Genomic DNA, 17,894 nt, shown 5'->3' with positions numbered 1-17,894 from the left:
TAGTGACAGTATTATTATTTCTCTGAATAATTAATGTAAATTGACAATTTTCTTCTCTGTTTTTCACCATATGCTGTGCTCTTACTCACCGCCAAGCCTGAGAATTTGTATACAAAGTTCTCTGTCATATTTCTCGGAACCCATGACTGTAGTCGCATAGGTAGGGACTATATTGTGTCAGGGTGTACCTGTAAGTAGGTCAGATGTTTCGAGGCCGATTTATAAATGTCATCACAGGTAATAAGAATCAGATGCAGTGTATCAAGAAGAATGTTGATTTCAGGCCATTTAAATAATTATCAAATTTGGTGAATCTGTAGCCGTTTTGTATTGCAGTTTCATGCAGAAAATAATGCAATGAGCCATTTTCCTACTGTAAAAGTGTTGACATATTTCTGAGCTTAATCTTTGGGTGGTTTTAATTGAGCAATTCAGATTTGTAAATTGTATACTCCTAGTTGATAATGAGAATTCCACTTGATATTTGATTTTCTCGTTACAGTAATTGGAGTTTGATATGAATCATGACTCTAGGACTGAATGTTTTCTCTTTTTCAGACATTCCACACTCCGAGTTTTGATGATGACTTTGACATCACATCTCTGAATCTCCCTCCAGTGTCTAACCTTCAGACTCCAATCCAGACAAGTTACCCCCAGCAATCTTACTCGAACTTTGTCAGCACCCATTATAATGTCTATCCCCAGCAACAGCCAAACCCAGTGTCCAGTGTCAACCCTGTGAACACCGCAACACTCACCCCAACATTCCCCCCGCTGAACTTTGATATACCAGATATCTCCCTAACAAACAATTTTGATGGTTCTGTGAGTTCCCTTACATCCATGGCCATGATGACCAGCTCTATAAACAATCAGAATTCACTGTATCCACCATCCTCTATGTCCGTCACAGTTCCAACAATGACAAACAATGCTGAAATTTCTATCATTAAAATGGAGGACAACTTCATGGAACCAAAGCAAGAAACATCACCATCCCATAGTACTAATTCAGTGTCTCCACCAAGGGAGAGCAGCGAGGATAGTAGTGATGATTGTCTCCCTTTGGCACAGGTAATAAGTTTGTATTGTTGGTATAAAGTAGTTTGTTTTTATGTTGTTTACTGTCCTGTTTGAGAATTTTTCACTCACATGGTGGTGTCACCTAGCTGTGGGTGAAGTGCCACAAATTTTGACTTGTTTGTTGTGCTCACAGCCATATTAGTGAGGGTTCTTTATTGTGCCAGGTTCCCTGTGACAAAAGACCTCCATAGTAGTGAGGGTTCTTTATTGTGCCAGGTTCCCTGTAACAAAAAACCTCCGTTTTTAAGGTCATGTCTTAAAGACCCAAGACTTTCACTTCCTATGCTGTGCATTTGGTGAGGGAACAGTCACTAAACCTATGTTAAACATCTGGGGTGGGGATCAACAAGCGAATTCGGAATTCCTCAGTCACAAAGCGAATACCCTATTCATTACATTGTAAAGTGTAAATTATTCTTAGTTCACATAATGCAGAAAAAAGCCGAGCATCTATTGAAATGAAAAATATGTGTTTTTAATCATCTGTTAGCCATATTGCACTTTCATGATAATGAATACCTAACAACTTGTTACTCATTTTTCACATAACCTGTAAATTAAAAATATCAAAATGCAAGCTTTTATTGCTTAAATTCTTTCAGATTTGTATGCATTTCCTGGCTTTTTTTGTCAGTCAGTTTTGTAGTGCAGATAATTGCAAGGTGTCATTCATATAGCTTTCTGAAGTTTTGAATAAGTTCTAGTCCTATCTTTCTGAAGTGTTAATTTCACCTTAGTACTCCCAATTTAACATCATTTGTCCAAATTTGCTATAAACCATCTGTTGTTGACAAGTATTTAGACAACTTTTTTTAACTATAAAACTGCATACTTTATCAGCGGCAGACATCTTCTGTGTTTGCCTTTTTATAGCACCATTAATCTCTTTAATAAATATTTTGTCAGTGTAGATTATTGATGCACCTGTTGTAGTTTTTCCTGATCAGATAACAAGAAACTTATTCAACTTCTCTTGTTGCACGAGTTCCATTGATTACTGTTCAAAAGTCCGACACCAAATTATCGAATATCACATTGAATTTAATGATGAGACAGGGCTTTTGTAGAATTACCAGTCATTAATCTGTTGGTTATCCAATTGAAATTTAGGCAGCTTTACTTCGAAGTAATTTTATAATTTTACTAGATATTTCAGTGATTGGATATATTGATGGTTAAATTTATCCTTGCTATGATCAGTTTTGGTTAGACAGTTTAAACAAGTATTAACAATTGATGCTTGGGGGGGGGGGGGGGGGGGGGGGGGGGGTTGTTGTTACATTCATTACACTTACATACAGCAAAATCCTTAAAAAAGTATTTATTTTTACAAGTTTATTTTGAATTGTTAGTTTTGATTTAAGAAGAAGTGTCCATGAGTTGTTATACTAGTGGGGGTGACAGTCACGACTTTTGTAAAGTTATAAAGTTATGTGAAACAGGAACCTTCATGCATTATAAAGTAACATTAGACACTGTGGAACGCAATACTCTACAAGATCACATGCACCGTCAACTCTTTTTCAACAGATGAAAACTACAAATATAAACAATACAAAAAGCATGCATTCTGTGTGGAAATCTCTTCTTTTTTTCTTCATAATATTCAGTGACAAAAAAAAAAAATTAAGTTACTCATATCATGCAAGAAAGTTGTTTTTTAATTCAGGAATTCTGGTATGGTTATAAATTGAATGAGTCTGATCTTCTGTTATGGATACAGATGTACAGCACTGGATGACCTAATCTGCAATTTATAGGAATAATCTGAAGTAGTTCCTGGTATGGAATTTTCGGGGAACAATCAATTTTCATAATACGATGTTATAGTTCTCTAATGAGAAGACAAATCAAAATCTATTGAAGGATTCTGTGAAAATTTTACTAATGATGTAGAGAAAAAGAAAGAGGGAAGAAAAATCAGTAATAAAAAAATCTTCCTCAACAGAACTGAGCATAGTAGTCAGTTTCATCGTATTATTATGAGGTACGCTATAGATAATTATAGTCAGTTTTATCGTATTATTATGGGGTACTGTAAACAGGGAAAGTTAACTCCATCTTATTTTCGCCAGACTCCCTGAAAAACTATTTTCATCCCATTTTGAAAATCTTTTAAACTGTTCTTTTGCTATTTGAGAACTCCCTTATATAGGGTTACTGACCCCTTTATAGAGGGTTACTGACCCCTTTATAGAGGGTTACTGGCCCCTTTATAGAGGGTTACTGGTCCCTTATAGAGGGTTACTGGTCCCTTTATAGAGGGTTACTGGTCCCTTATAGAGGGTTACTGGTCCCTTATAGAGGGTTACTGGTCCCTTATAGAGGGTTACTGGTCCCTTATAGAGGGTTACTGACCCCTTATAGAGGGTTACTGGCCCCTTTATAGAGGGTTACTGGCCCCTTTATAGAGGGTTACTGGCCCCTTATATAGGGTTACTGGTCCCTTTATAGAGGGTTGCTGGCCCCTTTATAGAGGGTTACTGGCCCCTTTATAGAGGGTTACTGGTCCCTTATAGAGGGTTACTGGTCCCTTATAGAGGGTTACTGGCCCCTTTATAGAGGGTTACTGGTCTATTGTAATGTGTACCAAATCATGTTAATACTTGTGCTTGTGTGTAGTTTACGTTGAAATGTATATCTCATTTTATTTGAACAGCTCATGAAAAGGCAGGCGGCAGCAAAATCAACAATAGAAGAAAAGGAACCCTCTCCTCCCCCTCCTCCAGCTGCTGGAGTCACTAAAACCAGGAAAACACCCAAAAAGAAAAAGAAGAAGGACCCTAATGAGCCCCAGAAGTAATTATTTCATCAATTATCCTTCATTCCAGTTCTGAACTCAAATCTAAAGCATTGGGCCATGATGGAAAGATGAAGCAGTAATGGAAAGATGAAGCAGTAATGCAGTTCCCTCATTTTTAACTCCCCAACATGTCATATAATAATGTGGAATCATTAAATTTGGGGGGGGGGGGGGGGGGGGGGGGGGCTGGCTTAATGTTCGTTGATACCCCTATTCCACAAATTTCAAACCACGACAACATACACAATTCATATCATGTTTAAATGTACAGAAACCATATCTGTGAAATTACATCCCTGACGGAACTAAAAAAAAAACTTGTCGATCCAGGAGAAGTGGCCTCCACAAGTTAGCATGTTTTAATCAGAGAAATGGAGGAGTAGAAAATGGTTAAATCTGAATACCATAGTAACTGCATAAGTATTGAATTTTTATGATGTTAATAGTATATGAAATATTTGATAGTGACATTTGAGAACTTTTTTTTTACAGGCCAGTCTCAGCGTATGCCTTGTTCTTTCGGGATACTCAAGCTGCAATCAAGGGACAGAACCCCTCAGCCAGCTTCGGAGAAGTCTCGAAAATCGTGGCCTCAATGTGGGATAGTTTAGATCCAGAGACAAAAAATGTAGGTGCATTTATTCTAAAGTTAGTGTATCTTGTTCAAAAATTTTCCCCTTAAAAATCTATTTTTTAAAAAAAGTTTGCTTATGAAGCATCTCAACCCGATATGTCTGTTCCAACTTTCCCCAAATTGGAGGCTTGCACACCAAGAGAAATTGTCTGTTGCAAATGACTGGTCTTGTTTCAAGCAGTTAGAATCGGTTACACGTCACAAAATTCTGAAACAAAGTATTGTGTTGAAAGTAGCATTTTTGTCAATTTTACAGTAATGTCCTTTATCATTGATATCAAACTTTTGTGAATGTTCAGATTGATGTAAAACACCATTCAATGAACCCACCATGTATATTTGTCTGGGAACAGTTCACCATAGGACTTATTGTGAATGGTTTACCTCACAAATATTTTTGTTGGAGATGTTTGATTGAACTGCTGCTGTGGGAAGTTTTCGATCTGTGCTCTTTTCACTCTCTCTGGTCTGAATTTACTCAGTTTGAATTTGATTCTGTAGAATTTTAATGACATTGTTGATTTTCTTATTATTTACCAAAAGCAAACATTAGAAAAAAGGAGAAAATGGAAATGGATGTGAGCGTATCCCAATTCATCATATTAGATTGAATTTGTTTTTACTTGAATTGATTAAAATTCAGTCCAGAATGAATTTAGAAATTCAAAGATTTCCATGCAATATCCAAAGTTATAGTACTGGGTTGAATGAAGAAATTTAAAGGTACCCATAAGACATCTTGATTAACAGTACTGGATTATGATTAAAGAGGGCCATGGTAGATCTCAGTTTACAGTATTGGATGGGTGATAGTGAAAAGGTTGCGATAAAAACATCCTGATTTACAGTACTAGATCAGAATTTTTATGACAAGGTGGCCAGCTTGTTGTCATTACATGTGGAAATCTTTCAACAATGTGATAAATTGAAGTTGTTGCACCATATGTTGAAGATATGGATTATTTCAAATTTACAACTTGTTTCTTCAAATTCAAACAAAAATATTCATCGATAATTTGGCTGTACTTTATCTCTATTTTGCTGAGAGGTTTTTAATGTTAACTATGAAGCTGCACTGTTTGTAATTCATGAACATGTTAACAACCCTGCAGACCCCCCTCCTCCCTTTTTATCACAAAATTTGAAAAATGAACAAAAAATTGAAAAATGAACAAAAGAAAAGGGGGGGGGGGGACCCAATAGTTTTTAAAAAGTAATCGTTTTATGAAAATGTATTTAAAATTTTTAAGTGTTGTTAGTTTCAATTTCACATGATGGGTAGAGTTTAGTTATCAAAAATGGATAAATAATCAAAGTATGACAAATTCATTATTTTCATGTTAAAATTTTTTTTTGAAGACTTCGAAATGAAGGAAACAAGTCTTGGCAAAATTTCTGTATAGTTTGAGAATCAACCCTGTACTGCAAATATTGTATTAAACAGGTTGACAGTTCTGTGAATGACGAACATTATATTCACTATGTTAAAAGCTACTGTTTATTTCCATGGATAATTTTGTGGCCATTTTGGTAGAAGTAGCCATTAGGGGACCATCAGATAGAACAAGATTGATGGGCTTGTTCTGAAGCCTGCAAACACTATCAGCTTTATCAGTCGATTGTGCTGATTAAACAGCTACCCTAATGGAATATCAATTAGTCAACCCCTCGTTTGCAGTCAAACAAACCAAAATTTATGACTGTTTTTATATTACAATAAAAATGGGTAAATTTTATCATTGTGCAATGAGATCATATTTCACCTATGAATCTAGTTATTTTGAATTTAGTATTTTTAAGAAAAATAAAATGAAAGGGTAATTAAATGCATATTTTACTAGAAAGAAATATTAAATATGACTGTAAAAATAGTATGTCTGTAAGGTAAAGCTGAGTACCGCAATATTGTGAAATGTTTTGATAACCCATTTACACATAACCCTTACACTCATTGCTATCAAGGAAACCAATTTAGCAACTTTTGTCTAAGAATGTGAGGAATAATGCTTTTTTAAGATTTTAAGGTGCCAGTCTTGCATGTTTAGTAGAATGTTGAATTTAAATGACTGGACTTTTACCAAAATAACTTTGCTGCTGCACTAAACCCGAGCAGCGGTACCACGGAGTATCTGACACAGGCTGTTCAGCTGTCTCCTGTCTCCGAAAATTATATTGTTTATTAGAAGCAGAAAAATGAGTCGGTAATAATTGAATTTAACTTAGCTGTGAAATATATGGGGAAAGCTTTTGAGTGACAGGAATGTTAAAAGAACAAAAATAATTCATTGGATTATATAACTTAGTAGTAATTGAATTTAACTTTGCTGAAATAAATGAGTTGAAGAGCAAAAATATATAAAACATGGGGCTAAAGTTAATTATTAATTAAATTTGGAAGCTGAAATTCTAAGAGCAAAAATGATTCATTGGATTATAATTATTAATAATTGAAGTTAACTTGAATGTTAAGTACTGGATTACAGTCATTGAATTTAACTGAAATATTGAGCAGAAATAATTTTCTGTATTTCTCAAGTTCTTAATTTTTTTTTTATCAGGATTTCGTTTTAATGTCTTGACTCAGTGAAATGACCATTAGGAAAATGACAGACTGTGTAAAATTACATTATAGAAAGTAATAGCACTACATCAACATAATTAAACCATTCTCACGAGAACTGATGTTCAATACATCCCAGCTATAAACAATTTCATCAGATAACAGTCCGCTGTGATCTGGTCCACAAAGGAACAAAATCTGGCCATCTTTTGTTACAGGGTTGAACTCTTTATATTGTTAATGGTCACCACTGGTCATTACAAGCAATTTGTACTGTACCATAAAACCAGCAGAATGTCCAGCATTTACCTTTGTTGGTCAGCATGTATCATTATGTGAACATTTCATGCAGGGTATATATCTATTTGATGTTTGATGGTGTTATTATTAACACACTATGGTAATAAATTCCAATCTTTCCTTTTGAGCAGGTCTTCACTTTGATGTTGTCTGAAGTGCTCTCACATTTTTTTTCTTTTTACAGAAAATTATTTTATTTATTGATAGACTTTAATTTATGTGGAAAACAACTTTCTGACTTTTGATATATTTTTTGTTTAGGTGTATAAAAAGAAGACTGAGATGGCTAAGAAGGAGTATCTGAAACAGCTGGCGGCCTACAGAGCTAGCCTGGTCTCTCAGGTTAGTCACCATTAAATTCACATTAACAAACAAAAATCCTTCAAGACTGAAGGAATTATATGATCCATGATCTGTTTTTAAGATTTTTACACAAAACAATTAATGTTTTGAAAGCTGTGAGAAAATTTGGGGTGCATTTAAATACAGTTGAAAAGCAATTCATCTGGAAAAAACTTCTCGTGCCTGCCAACTGTTGTTTGCTGTCCAGAGGCTCTTCCAAATAATTAGTGCTTAATGAGAGGTGTGAAGTCATTCAGATAAAACGCACATCAATGAACAAAATTATTTTACTCTGAAGAAAAAAAGAGAAGATATTGGAAATGAAAGTTTTGCAGAATTCACTGAAAAAGAGAAAATGTAATCAAATTATCAGTAAATAATGATGATGTCTGGCTATATCTACTGCATATATGAAAGAAACCTTTGAATAATGAGATTGAATGTGTTTAGGATATCTTGAATCACAAAGGAAAATGATTAAAAAAGATGAAGGGGAAAAAAGACTTGAATTATGTGAAATCATTGCTGTGTTTGCTGTTAAAAGGTGCATGTGCATTAATGACACTGTTCCAAAAATCAGCTGGCTTAGAATGCAAATGAGCCATCACGCTTTTGTTTGATATTTGTTTAATGAAGCAGGTGTGATTATGTAATCTAGGTCAGTGAAAAAGCAGCGGTTTAAAAGGAACTTTCATTTCTTCTTCTTCACGCAATCATATCTAGTGTGGTTTCTTTGTGTTGAAAATGTTTTTTTTTTTTAATCCACTGACTGTTATCATGAAGACAAAAATAGATTTGTGTATGCTAAAAAAGGGTTGATGTCACTTATATATATTACAAAGAGGAATTTTAAAGTGGAGTGGCCTAGAAAATTGTTACATTTTAGACATGAATTAAAAAAACCTGAAAACCACCAAGAGAAACTGCACCATTTAACAATATGGAGCTTATTGATACATTTTGTACAATAAAACAAGATGACTAGAGTGAATTAGCTCTGGTGGAACGGCAACAGGGAAAGGGAAATACAATAGGTCTGAGTGAAGAAAACTCTTGTTTGATTGGTGGTTTCAGGTTACCATGGGATCCAGTCATCAGTGTCTGTACTGACAGAGACAACAGATCAAACACAAGTCTCTCTGCACCTGTCCTCAATAAAAATACTGAACGAGGAGATTGATTCACAATTATCCCAAAATCCCTATTATTTCTGGCAATATAATTTTGGGATAATCTGCATATTGTATTCAAGCTTTTATCAAAAAAATATTTCTGTAATGAAGTGCTTTTCATTTTCCTAATATTATCCTGGATATAATTACCATTTTGACCATATTTTATTTCAAAGGCCGAACACCGATGCTGAGGTCGTGCTCTTTAGTGTTATGACTCAAATTTATATGCTTAGTAATTGTAATGAGATAGCAGTAATGATATGAAAATAATTTGATATAGATAAAAATAATAGGATAAATTGAAACTTGCTGTTTTAATCCACTTGCAGTTACCAATGGATGACAATAGTCCTTTTGGAAATGTCATGGACAAGACCCAGCTGACAAGAGGACCATTAACTCAGACGTCCCCCATGCATGTATCTCCGAATGTGTCCCCACCCCAGGGGATGTGGCCCATGACTTCCATGCCTATGCAGAGTCAGTCACCTGCTGGTCTTCATGGAATGGCCCCCCAGGGGCAGTCTCCGGACAGACACGGAATATCATCCCAAGGCCCAGGGATCTCCCCCCTTCATCAGAGACCTAACATGTCACCTTCCATGGGTGACATGATGATGCGGCCCCCCTCCAATAGCCCACCACAGATGGGATACAGCCCCCAGCACACACACATCAGCCCCCAACATATTGTGCCATCCCCTCCCCGCCCTGTTCAACATATTGCTCCAAGACAGCCTGTGCTGGGACAGCTAATGGTAATAACTATGTACCATCATGCATATTTTAGCAGTTCATTAAGTATCGAGACTTCCTGTGATACCCTTGTTCAGACTGTATTTGTAGCTACAAATAGTTATACACAGTATCAAATCTAACATGCAAGGATTTATGGTGCACTTTTCTCTCTATTGCATTGTTTCAAAAAAAAGTATTGGTTGATTTCATATGAAATTCTTTCCAAAGATGCAGGTAGTTTTATAAATTTTAAATTTCGTATACATGTACACATGTACTAGTATTTTTTTCGTTTGATATTCATGTACTAATATATTTTAAGATTGTGATAGACTAATATTTTTGTTAATTTTACACATAATTTTCAAGTATTGTTTTAAATTTGATATACTAGTAGTATTTTTTTTATTTGATATACTGATTTTTTTTTTTTTTTATTTGAATAAAAAGTTTTTTGTTTTAAATTTGATAAACATGTACTAATATTTTTTTTTTATTTGACATACTTGTATTTTGTTTTTAATTTGATATAAAAGTTTGTTTTTTTTTAAATTTTATACACAAGTACTAGTATTTCATTTATTGTTATTGAATCTTTTAGGAGGAGGCCAACATGTGTTTGGATGGAGGAGACATGATGCAATCAATGTGCATCAGGAACGGGTGTACCAACTCCACCATAGACAGTCCAGGGTGGGACAATGAGTACTGCTCAAACGAGTGTGTCGTCAATCACTGCAGGTACGTCCTACTCAGATAAATACAGGGGTCCAGGGTGGGACAATGAGTACTGCTCAAACGAGTGTGTCGTCAATCACTGCAGGTACGTCCTACTCAGATAAATACTGGGGTCCAGGGTGGGACAATGAGTACTGCTCAAACGAGTGTGTCGTCAATCACTGCAGGTACGTCCTACTCAGATAAATACTGGGGTCCAGGGTGGGACAATGAGTACTGCTCAAACGAGTGTGTCGTCAATCACTGCAGGTACGTCCTACTCAGATAAATACTGGGGTCCAGGGTGGGACAATGAGTACTGCTCAAACGAGTGTGTCGTCAATCACTGCAGGTACGTCCTTCTCAGATAAATACTGGGGTCCAGGGTGGGACAATGAGTACTGCTCAAACGAGTGTGTCGTCAATCACTGCAGGTACGTCCTTCTCAGATAAATACGGGGGGGGGGGGGGGGGGGGGGGGGGGGGGGGGCATCATGCTATCCTGTTCCTCCCCTGCTGTAATGAAAGCCCTTTTAAGCCATTTATGTCACACAGTCCTTCACATTTCGAGACAATAACACCATTTCAGCAAAGTGGCTCAGGAACTTTAGAATTCTTTTTGTATCTACATCAGGAATACTAGCACTGTAGTCAGTAAACTAAAAGCAGTTCTCTTTGAAAGTGGCTTTAATTGCTAAATACACATCATCAACTACTTTTGTCTTAATTCTGTATATCAAAACTCATATCTGACAAGATGCTATATAAAATATTTTATTATCATTTCATTGTTATTAGGTAGTGATTTTGCCTAAAATATTCTGAAGTCCTCTGATCATGATAATTTACAGACGGATTAGCATTAAATGTCCGAATACAGTTTACCTTTAATTCCTGTAATAGCTTTGATACCTGGAATGATATATTAAACTCTATTGGCCATATTTTGAATAGATACTATTTATATATGATTACATCAAATAACAAACCAAAACTCAGGCGGAGACAGGAAGTCTGTAACAGTTAAACTGACAGTTTCCTTTGTCATTTGATGTGCTCACAATTAAATTGTGAAAAACTATCGCAAAAATTGCTTTTTTTGAGGGAAATTTTAAATCCATTTCAAGGGTAAATTGATGTTGCATAATATGGAAGGGAATCTCCAAAAACATCGTTTTTATGCATGCAATGTTCTTAACATCAATTAGATATATTAACCATTATGAATATAAAACCAATTTAGAATGTTAGGTGAATATTGAACCTTAATACTCCCTATTTCTTTAACGGGTTTTACTAATTCTTTAATTTCTGGCTTCATATTAACATGTCATATTGTTTCACCATGTTACCTAGGTGATTGTTATATACTGATAAGCCAATCAAAAGTGAAGCTTGAACAAACGGACCACAGTTCTCTGAATTTGCTTGTGTTAGAATTATACTTTACTAGAAAAGATTGATTACAATTAGAAAAAGAATCAGATTTAAATTAAACATCTTAATCAATGGAGGAAAGAATCAAATTTAAATTAAACATCATAGTGGAATCAAATTTAGATTAAACATCTTGGTCAATGGTGTAAAGAATCAAATTTAAATTAAACATCTTAGTCAATGGTGTAAAGAATCGAATTTAAATTAAACATCTTAGTCATGAGAAAAAAATCTTCTAATGTTATTTACTTTTGCAGGGATGTGTTTACAGCCTGGGTGTCATCGAGACAGGGCCCCAACCAGTTCACAGTGAAGTGATGTCAGCAGTCCAAGGGAGAGAACTGTTAGCAGTCCAAGGGAGAGAACTGTTAGCAGTCTAATGGAGAAAACTGACTCTCAACATTTACTTTCCTGTCTGAGCAGGACTTGACATAAATGGGTGTTTTAAACCTGCGAGTGAAAGACTTTTATATTGAGGTGGATCTCTTAAAGCAAGTGGCCTTGTTACAATTGAAAACGTGACTGTACATTGGAATGAGGACTACTGTTATTCTAAGAGACACTTTTTACAGGTCAATCATGGGATTATTCTAATTGATATGATTTGCATATGATTCCATTTTGTAATATTTATAGCATACTTCGTGGTAGAATTTGAATGCTTGATATGCAACTACAATGCTTTTATAGCTATGCCTGTTCATGATGTAAATTATGCACAGTGGTAATAATTAATGACAATTGTTAGGTTACAAGGTGTATGTGTAGCAGTATGTGAGAGGGAAGTTTTTGAAAGTCGTTTGAATACATTGTTGAGCTTTGCCATTGGTTTTTGGTTGTTTTATTTCCAGACAAGCTCGTAGGATTCATTTTGTGTCCTACTGTTAAACTATGATTATCATATGTTGAGGATGTGTCCTTTACCATTCTTTTGTGATACTTTGTATCATTATGGACAGAAAATAGTCCTCTCTTACCAGTTGTGTTGAAGAGTACATTTTGTGGAAGTTTTATCTGAAATAACGATATTAGACTAGGCACCTACAGCTGTAGAATATTTTTATTTGAAGAAAAAAAAATTACAAAGAAAAAGTAGTTAAAATATCCTTGAAATTTCAAAGAAAAAAATTGGGAGAGTGACTAGTAAGTTGTGAGAACTTGCTCCCTATCCTTTTAATTTGATCAATAAGATATGTTCAAAACAAAAATGAAAAAAAGAAGGTTTTTAGGGTTTCTTTGAAAATCTATGAAAATAAATAAAATCTTTTGAAATGAGAAATACTGAGGAATTTTTTTCTCTCTCTCTCATAAGAAATGTTTTCTCTTTCTCTCTCTCTCATAAGAAATGCTGTTGTATTCTATCAATGAACATTCATATGTTAGTTGATTCACATTTCATGATGAGAAATAAATGTATATAGGATGAGATGATTCATGTGTCGTGTCTAACTTGGAGATATATACGTATCTGCAGCACCAGATGTTTCTACAGGAAATGTTTTATTTACTTCACACATATGTTATCCTTTAAAGGACACGAAACAAATGCTGAATTTTTTTTTACTGATAGCCATAAGTCTGTAAAAAGCTGCTCTTGATAATATATACCTACTATTACATGTTCTGTTGTATTCTCACTAATTATACACCCATCTATTATGGTATGGCGTTCATGTCCGTCCATCCGTCTGTTAGTTTATTTGTGTCCAGTTCATAAGTTAAATACTACAAGGCCTAGAATCATCAAACTTTGTCATCTACTGCATCTCGTATAGAAGGTGTGTCAGTGTTTAAAGTCAGATCACTGTGACCTTTAATTAAGGTTATGAAAACTTTTAAAAATGACTAAATTATTAAACAAAAATTCATGTATTAAGGGAAGTAATCCCTACAAATTTAAGAATAATGCCGTAAGCTTGTTGAAAAATGAATATATGTCAAGAAATACACTTTCCCCCATAAAATATAGTACATAACAATTGATGTAATAAATATTTTGTGTCTAATGATAGTGTCATAAATTTGCAATATTGTTCACTGTACTTCAAAATGCAAAGCCATCACACAACAATAATTCCATTTGTACCATGGGATTAATGATTTGAGCCAAAATGCATAACTGAATTAAATATTGATTAATTGTGTATTATGTAAGAAAGCTGTAGAAATGATTTGTCTCTCCTTTAGTATTGGGCATTTCTGTGTACCACCCAAAATTGTTAAATGAAGTGATAATACCATATGAAGGAAATCATTTAAATACATGTATTACAAAGAAAATATGTATTAAAAAAATCATTTCTGTACGAATTTTAACAATTCAAGAGTCAATTGCAATGGACATCAAGGTTCACTGCAGGGAATAATCTTGAATGTTTCAGAGATCCCCAAATCTCCTTTGGTAATAATTACTAGTAGTTAGGGCTAATGAACCGTGGATATCGTCCTTAATAGCTCAATGGTTAGCGCACCTGACTAGTAATGCAGGGGTCCCGGGTTTGATTCCTGGTCCAGCTACAAATTATTTCATTACCTGTATTACATTGTTAGTGAGTAGTAGCATAGATTTACTTTGTAAGGAGTCATGATATTTTCAATCGAATTATTCTGTACTTATAAATCAGGCCATAAAACAAATAGGTAAAATCTTTGTAACAAAGTCGACGTTATTTTATCCCATGCACACTTGTTTTGTTTATGATGAATAAACATCTGACGGGCGTATCGTGCAGTGCCTGTGCACTTCATGTGTAAAAATTGTGAATTATTGCATTACAGTATATAAAAAACTTCTTATCATGTCACATTTAAACTTTTTAAGATGTATGTACATTTTTAAAGATAAATAATGTAATTAAATTTCCAAAGATCTGCATTCAAGTTGTCCTTGTTTCTGTGTATGGTATGCAGGCTACTGACAAATAAATTGATATTGCAGGGGGTTTAACAGGCTTGTTTAAAGTCAGCAATTCGCAAATTCCATGATCGTTATAATGATCTTACATGTATTTGCAACTAAAATCAGTCATTAGGTCAAATTCTATCTGACACATTTCCTAGAAAATGTCGGGCCATTCTTTACATGTGGCGTGGTGGGTGGCCTAGTGGTTAGGCTGTCAGAATCTCGACCGAAAGGTCGTGGGTTCAAGTCCTGGTCGACGTTGTGTCCTTGGGAAAGGCACTTTACATGAATTTCCTCACTCCGCCCAAGTGTAAAAGGGATACCTCGCTATAGACAGTGAAAGAAATTGTTAGTGCTCTAGCGCCTGTAACGGCAGCTTGCACTGTATCGGCAGCTTGCACTGTATCAGTATGCTTCCAAGGAAGCTGAGAAAGTTCTAGATTGATACAAGGTCTGCCGGGGTAATAATGTATTTTAAAGGGCTTTGAGCAGCATACGCTGGAAAAAGCGCTATATATTTATCATTTATTATTACATACTAATTTTCATTGGATTATTTTGTTTACATAATTAAAGTGGAGGGTTCATGGAGGTTATGACTGGTCAGCAGGGAATGCGTACTCCTCTTAGCCACTTGGTCCCACCGCTGTTGTGTCCAGGGGTCCGTGTTTGCCCCGATTTCAATTTTGCATTCTTTATAGGATGTATGAGATTGATCACTTTTAAAACAAATAAATTTCAGTTATTAAATACATGAAGGTACGAACTGAGACATTTCTTGCCGGCATACTTCGTAAAACGCTTAATGCTTCATGAAAAGTACACGTGAAGCCTTGCAGTTCATACCCTATGTATTTTCAAAAATTAAGTTTATTTTTATATTTCCAATCTACTTTAATTTCTATCACAATTTCAACCGTAAAAATAAACGTACTCTATTTATCAAGATTTATATGCACATTGTTCTTAAATGCATCGTATTCATGAGGAAATCGCTATTATGGAGCACCAAATTCACAAAATCATCAATTTAACGATTATGCACAATAATTGAATTAATGCTTGCATCAATTCTATTGATGAGAGCAATAATTGATTCGAAGCGCGCATCAATGTGATGGAATTATTGCTTGCAAAATTTAATTTGGAGCTCTGTATAAATGATTTGATTTCTTTAATTCAGTTAAAAATATCATTGCGGATATGTTGAATTAAAGATATCTCTAATTACATAGTTGCTCTCTCTCTCTAAAAGAATCATTGCGCGCATCAACTGAATTAATGATATCATTAATTCAATTGAAGAGAGCAATGATTTAATTATTGCGCATAGTATGAAATCAATTCATTTGTTGATATCATCAATTCATTTGAAGAGAGCAACAATTCAACTGCGCATCAATTCAGCAGAATGATTAATGCTATTAACAATTCAGTTAATGTGCGCAATAATTCGGAATTGAATATATCATTTTAAATGATTTGAAGAGATCATTAATTGAATTGTTACACACATCAAATGAATCGATGATATCTTCAAATAATTAAAGATATCTTAAATTATTTAAGTTTATGTTAATATGGCGCTCCATGTGCTATCATTAAAATTGGTCAAGATTTTGAAGGCAAAAACCAGTGTTCGTTATTTAATTTCCTTCATCTGTATTTCCTCACATCTTTATACACTAGTATGTGTATGGAATTATATTCTTAAACTTGTACATCTCATCCCCCCCCCCCTTTCCCATCATTAGATAGGTACACTTGACATTTTCGAAGTCTCAAGCATTTCATCCTCTATATATATACTTAAATATATCAGAGCTAATGAATTGGTTTCTTTTTTCTTTTTTTCTTCTTTTTTTAACTTTGTCACTAAAAACAGAACAGTTTCAGACAAAGCGAGGTAACTCCGATTAGATAGATTTGTTAAATGTTGCAAGAAGCTGTATTTTACAAAGATACGTACAAGTAATAGTTGCGGAGCCTCCCGAGTGTTCAATGATGAAACGATCTTGTGTATACAACATCGAGCTGTCAATCATGTAACTAATTTATCTTTTTTTTCAAAATTAAGGTAAACTTGTTTAGAAAAATGTGAACGATAAAAGAAGCTATAATTTCTTCCACGGACTCTCGGAGTTATAATTAAGAAAATCTTTTGATTTATTGAAGGATTTTTATTGGGAGAAGTTAATTTTTTTTCCAAAACCCCTTAAAATAAGCGTCATTTTTATTAATTTCATCTGATTAAAAATGGCAGAAAATAGTAAAGATGACTACTTAGGAGACATATTTCAAGCCCTATAAAATCCAGGAGCTTCCGGGGGCTTCGCCCCCTTGGCCTCCAACAGGGCTTCTCCCTGGACCCACTGGAGGCCTCAATTAAGGCGGCCCCCAGATCCCCTGCCTCATAAACTTGCGCCCCCTAATTTCAATTCCTGGATCCGCCCCTGCATCCATCAATAAAAAGATTCAATTTGCAACACGCGATATACCCAACGTTATGGAAATTCTGATTTCAATTCATTTATTTATTGTCTTGTGAAGAATTCTACAAATTATATCTTAATTAAATGTTGAATCTTGTATATGTCTCATTTGCATGGCCTCTCTTATCTCCTTTGTAAAACGGTGGGATATTAGTAGTTGGATATCGCATATGGTATTATGAATATTGCCACATTGTACAACTTCCTAAAGATGAAAGTCATGGGATAGGTAACCTTTATTTCATTTTATATATATATATATATATATATAATTATATAATGCTGAAAGCTTTACAATAATAACAAAAACTGCAGGTTCGTCTTTGTTAAGGATAAGTTTTACGTTACAAATTATACTTTATTTTACGTAGAAATACTGTAAATCAAGTTTTATTTGCGAGAGCGTACGCGTAATTACGCAAGTTAAAGAGATATCTCTTTTTGAAAATTTAAAGAGATATCTCTCTAACTTAAAGAGATATATCTTTTTACTTTGATAGAGATATCTCTTTACGCTAGAGAGATATCTCTCTTTGAGAGATATCTCTCTAGCTTTAAGAGATATCTCCAAACGAAAGATATATCTCCTTAGCGTAAAGAAATATCTCTTTTGTTTAAAGATATATCTTTTTAGTTAAAGAGATATCTCGTTTATTGAAAGAGATATCTCTTTTGGTTAAAGAATTTTACGAATAAATAGTAAAAGGG

General features: G+C 34.5%; 1 protein-coding gene across 4 annotated transcripts in view; it reads left to right on the top strand.

Annotated features, from left to right (window-relative positions):
• The window catches only part of LOC125671020 (TOX high mobility group box family member 4-B-like), a 45,980-nt gene extending 31,313 nt beyond the window's left edge, over positions 1-14,667 (top strand). For all 4 annotated transcript variants that reach the window (XM_048906505.2, XM_048906527.2, XM_048906514.2 and 1 more), the window contains 7 exons: positions 559-1,077; positions 3,746-3,885; positions 4,382-4,517; positions 7,645-7,725; positions 9,230-9,658; positions 10,240-10,379; positions 12,050-14,667. In XM_048906505.2, coding sequence (XP_048762462.2) covers positions 559-1,077; positions 3,746-3,885; positions 4,382-4,517; positions 7,645-7,725; positions 9,230-9,658; positions 10,240-10,379; positions 12,050-12,110 — 1,506 coding nt within the window. In that variant the 3' untranslated portion in view covers positions 12,111-14,667. The remainder of the gene's footprint in view (positions 1-558; positions 1,078-3,745; positions 3,886-4,381; positions 4,518-7,644; positions 7,726-9,229; positions 9,659-10,239; positions 10,380-12,049) is intronic.
• Positions 14,668-17,894: the final 3,227 nt, after the last annotated feature.

This window comes from Ostrea edulis, chromosome 1 (assembly GCF_947568905.1).
Source record: "Ostrea edulis chromosome 1, xbOstEdul1.1, whole genome shotgun sequence".
Taxonomy (NCBI): domain Eukaryota; kingdom Metazoa; phylum Mollusca; class Bivalvia; order Ostreida; family Ostreidae; genus Ostrea; species Ostrea edulis.
Note: the sequence above shows the minus strand (reverse complement) of the source record. Positions and strands in the feature narration are given on the sequence as shown.